Source organism: Lepeophtheirus salmonis, chromosome 14 (assembly GCF_016086655.4).
Source record: "Lepeophtheirus salmonis chromosome 14, UVic_Lsal_1.4, whole genome shotgun sequence".
Lineage (NCBI taxonomy): Eukaryota > Metazoa > Arthropoda > Copepoda > Siphonostomatoida > Caligidae > Lepeophtheirus > Lepeophtheirus salmonis.
In genome coordinates this window covers 41028198-41033015 of record NC_052144.2, presented here as the reverse complement: position 1 = coordinate 41033015, position 4818 = coordinate 41028198, and the positions used below count along the sequence as shown (strand labels likewise).

The window sequence follows — 4818 nt, the reverse complement described above, 5'->3', positions numbered from 1 at the left end:
ACTTACATGTATCTAAAATTTAATGTTAAAAAAGTACTCAATTTGTTTAGTGATGCTTATAGTAGATGTCATTAGGGATTTTAAAATTGTCAAAATCCTAGTGAGCATCCATTTTAAATATATATATTGTTAACCTGCAGGATATGTGTATACTTATTCATTAGGCCTCACTAAATTGCAAATATAAACGTATACAATGCAAGGAGCACTAAAGTTGAAATAGTGATCTCTCTCAGCAAATATGTCGTATCTCAAAGTTGCCAACTATGTGACGTGGCAATATAAAATCAGGCCAGAATTATTTTCGTGAAAAACGATTAGATTGCTGAAATAATCAATTCTTTCAATTAACAAAATAATTGTTTTCTATTCGAATGGTGGAAACCGCAGTTTTTAACTATTTTATTACGTGTCATTATAATTCAAAATATTGCCTTATATAAAAAATGTAACTTTTTTACCCATAAATTTTAAATATGGAACATCATAAAAACCCTCAAAGCAATACCTAAAATATCTCCATAGTATTTAATATTTGCCTTATGGAGTAAAATAGCAGATCTTCTTTTTATCCCAGCCTGTTTTTGTTGGTTGACATGCCCCATATTCGCTATTATTTTTAGGAGGTACCACACTTTTCATTTTTCTAGGTATCGTATAAGGACAAGTGAAGTTTTAAATAACTTCCATTTTAATATGGGGGTGACTAAATACCCCATGAAAGTACTTACGTAAGTTTGAAAGAAAATAACGTAGGATTAATCTAGATATATATTCGTGTACATTGAGTACGGATAAACTTTTTATATTTATTATCAATGCTATTGATATATTAACTTGAGCTAGTACAGTGTTAGTTAGTGGATTTTAGGTATATAAAAATGAATCGTTGTTGACTTTAGGTAAAAAGAAGAAGGATTTATCTAATGATGGATGAGGGGCGATTCGATGCACCTATTGACGAAGAAGACAAGCTGAGTGGGTTTCCATTCACTATTAATCCACTCCCGGGACGGGAGGTAGGAGGATGGATTGAGGGTGCTTTGACACTGGAGGAGGAGGTGGAAGAAAGAGAGTCTGCAGAGCCGGAGATGTCTGTGGAGGCTACAGAAGAGGCTGCGATGGCAGAATGAAGGAGATAAGAGGCGAGGTTTCCATTATTGGTGGATGGGGAGGAAGCTCCTCCAGAAGATGTGGGGATACCCCCTGGTCGCCCACCAACCCCAAAGAATGGAAAAGGGTAGAACCCACTAAGATCCGGTGGTGATCCAGGAGGAGGGGGTTGAAATAAGGACGAATAAGAAGGACACATCCCTGGATTGGAGGTATTTGAGGGTGGGGGCAGAGAGCCACAGTTGACATCCATTCCGGGATTTTGTTTCTTCCATTTGGTTCGACGGTTTTGAAACCATATTTTGACCTTTTTTTTATTATTTAAAAGACAGAATATACATTAGATCTTTTAAGTGGATATATGGCCTGTCAACACAAAAAGCAAGCAAGGGGATTTAGCTCAAAAATCCGTTCCAATTACAGATTTATTCTTTAATAAACAATCGTCAATTTCACTCAACTAGTTATAGTCGAATTAACTAATTGAAAGCGTCACAAAAACACGTTCCAATAAATCATTGAAAATTGATATATTTTATGTATTCGACTGGGGGCATATCAGATCCTAAATTAAATATCATAAAGCAAATGAAATATTTAAACATTTGCAGATATCTCAATTCATCTCTAAAATTTGAATAGCAAGCCTATCACGTAAAAAAATAAAAGTGGCATTTCTCGTTTTGCTTATTTTTGTTCAAGATTCTTTTTGTGTTAACTCACCACATAATATGTACGTGGGGGACTATTCACCTGCGTTTCTGTGAGGTTCAGAGAGAGGGCCAAATTTAGCCTTTCACAGACAGAGAGATATCGTGTGGTTTTGAACTTGTTTTCTAGCGAAACGAGCTGTTCATAGGTGAAAGCAGTTCGGGCTCTTCGCGGCTTTGAAGACTTGGAGTCACTGGAGGATTTCTTTTTCTTCTTAGATCCATTGCTATGGGGATGTGAGGAATCGTTGTTATTCGTTGTAGAAGAGTCCTCCGACTCATCCTCGGAATTGACGTCTAGATGAGAGCCTTCGGAAAAGGGGAAAGATAAAAAAAGAAAAATGGCTGTATTAAAAAGTTGGAGAAGTAAGGCATTCATCAAATTAAAAAAATTGATCCATTCCCTAATTAATTAATTCACTCAAAGGTAAGAATGTTTTTTTTTTCTTGTTTTTTTTTCCAAGTTCCAATTTTGCTCACTTTGTTGTGTTTAATCAATTTAAAAACACAAACGACATTATTTATATTTATTTACGAAATAAAGAAAACTTTTATTTTTTAATTAGCAAATGACTCAACTTAAGAAAAGGATGTTTCCCTTACCTACTTCTTCAAAAAGGATGTAAATACATCCAAAGGAAGAAAAAAGAGTATTTGAAGGCAAGTAAAACACATTTAAATAAATATTTACCAACAAAAAGTACATAAGTTTGCATAGATAAAAAGTCAGTAGATGGCGTTTAAAAAGATACAATTTCAAACTCTCTCATTCTCTATCCTTTATTTTTTGATCATTATTCAAAAAGAAAAAAAAACAAAAGGAAAAACTTTATAAGCCTTTAATGGAAAGTTATTTTTTTCTTCTAGATATATACATACAAAACTTGGAATTGAGGAATTTTTATTAAATTATTATTTAATCATTATTGGCCTGTTGAAGTTTGTTTTGTTTGAGTTCTTCAAAGTTTTTTTTTTTTTTTAAATTAATTATTTTTGATATTTATTGTTTCTAGTTAGGGATATGAAATTTGAGGCTCAAAGGAGATTTGCCGACCCAAGGTCAAACGTGACTGCCTCATTCTTCTTTGCTGTCCACCAAAAAGTAAGATCATTGATTGATTAACTAAAGAATCAACTGATTGAATTATAATAGTCTATTTTTTACTTTTTTTAAAATGGTTTTGTTGATAAAATAACAAACATTGAAGAATGAAGAAAGAATCATAGAGAGAGAGAGAGAAAACACGGAAAATAAAAAAATATAATAATCTCCCAGGCGTGAAATTGAGATAACCCTCCCGTGAAATGAATTTTTATCACCCCCTCCCTTATTCAGCTGCTGCTGAAATGAGGCTATTCACTTACTCTCTTCCTCATCGTCTGAAAACTCGGCCTTAAGATCCTCATCTTCACTTGGCCCAAACTTCCCAGGAGCCAGAATGTTCTCAACAGAAAATGCGAGATTCCGAGAGCTCTTATACGAGGGTGGAAGGGAGAACGGGAAATGTCGATGATGAAAGTCCGACTTGGTCCTGGATGCAGCCGAAAGAAGTGAAAATGAACTGTGTTGTTGTTGTTGTTGCTGGTGGTGATGTGAAGGTTCACGAAAAAGGGGATTCGAATATATTGGAGGAAGAATCCGAGTGTTTTCAATGGGGGATATGGAGACATTTGAGGAGTCTTCTTCGTCCTCAACATCAATGTCTTCATCCGAGACGACGTTGACCCCTGAAGGATCATCTTTTTCCGTTATGTTATTATTGTTAAATGGGTGGTGATGATTGGAGAGAAGATTTGAGAAGAGGTCAGTACGTGGACGAAGTAAGTCAATTTGTCGCTCAATCTCAAGACATTTATTGTTATGGAGGATACTCTGTGAATGGTTATTCATATTGTTGCTGTTTGCGGCCTCCATGTCTGATTATTATGCGGTTGCAATTTTTATCAAAAGGTGAGATAAATGTTGAGGATCTCCTCACCAAAGTCCAACACTATAACAACTGTTCAATCTCATTGCGGGAAAATGTAGTTTTTATTTCATTACGAACACTTTTTTGATGATGTCAGTGAAGGGTAAGAGAGAGAGAGAGAGGGAGAAATTCCCCCACGCGTTTGATTGGGCGAAAAGTTTATTTTTTCTCCTTTCTAATTGGATCTCCTCCAACCCTGAGGAGGAGAGAGTTAAAGTATTCCCCAACTCGGCGCTACTGCGGGGAAAAGCAATTCGAACATTTAAATGTTACTCGTGGTGACTAATTTTCTCTTTCTTTTCCTCTAATCATTTCAAAGCAACAATTCCCCAACTCTATTAACGAAAACAATAAAAGTTTTGCGCCAAAATACAAAAGAATAGAATTGAAAATGAATATATATACTATTTTTTGTACTAGTAAAAAAGGAATACGCTTCTAATATCGTACTACAAGTTGGAAGACAAAAAGGAGATGATTATTCTTTTAAATAAAGCCTTATAATAATTGTGCAATAAGAGGATTATGCAATAATTGAATACTTCAGAGATGATCGATATCTATAAATACAAACTTTTAAAATAAATGTTCAAAGGCATCAAGTGTATTACTCCTAAATACATAATTAATTCTAATTTGAATGGATCAAAAAAAGGAATGAGGGATATTGTACTTAATTAGAGACGTGGAAATTACAACTTGTACCCTTCCCAACTATTTAAAAGTTACAATTTGTACATTAGATAGATCAATAAATAGTCTATAATATGTATGGACTTTTATTATATATCGCAACCTTTCTTCCTTTAAAATTGAGGCAAAAAAATAGGTTTGTTCAATAGGTGTTAGGAATGGTTCAGAGGACTAAGCAAGAGCTAATTGGAATCAGTTAAATTGGAATGAAACTATCACCACCGTGTTTTTAGACAGAGTGCTATAGTTATATAATAAAATTGTAAGGTTGCGTGAGTATGGAATCGAGATGAAATAACTTGCATCCTCCACACAAATACAGTCTCCGGTGC

General features: G+C 34.4%; 1 protein-coding gene across 1 annotated transcript; it reads right to left on the bottom strand.

The window, feature by feature from the left end:
- Nucleotides 1-770: 770 nt before the first annotated feature.
- On the bottom strand, nt 771-3829 carry slou (homeodomain transcription factor slouch). The gene is made up of 3 exons (XM_040725545.2): nt 3189-3829; nt 1867-2132; nt 771-1420 (listed from the first exon to the last, which is right to left on the bottom strand). The coding sequence occupies exons 1-3, from the start codon at nt 3736-3738 to the stop codon at nt 920-922; spliced, it is 1317 nt and encodes a 438-aa protein (XP_040581479.1). The 5' UTR covers nt 3739-3829; the 3' UTR covers nt 771-919.
- Between the last annotated feature and the right edge of the window lie 989 nt (nt 3830-4818).

What these genes read in the sequence shown, in the direction of transcription:
- slou (XM_040725545.2), bottom strand. Translation starts at nt 3,738, where the DNA reads ATGGAGGCCGCAAACAGCAACAATATGAATAACCATTCACAGAGTATC. An exon ending in TTCAGACGATGAGGAAGAGA is followed by an intron (nt 2,133 to 3,188) that starts GTAAGTGAATAG and finishes CCTTTTCCGAAG; the next exon opens with GCTCTCATCTAGACGTCAAT. An exon ending in TGAACCTCACAGAAACGCAG is followed by an intron (nt 1,421 to 1,866) that starts GTGAATAGTCCC and finishes AATAAAAAAAAG; the next exon opens with GTCAAAATATGGTTTCAAAA.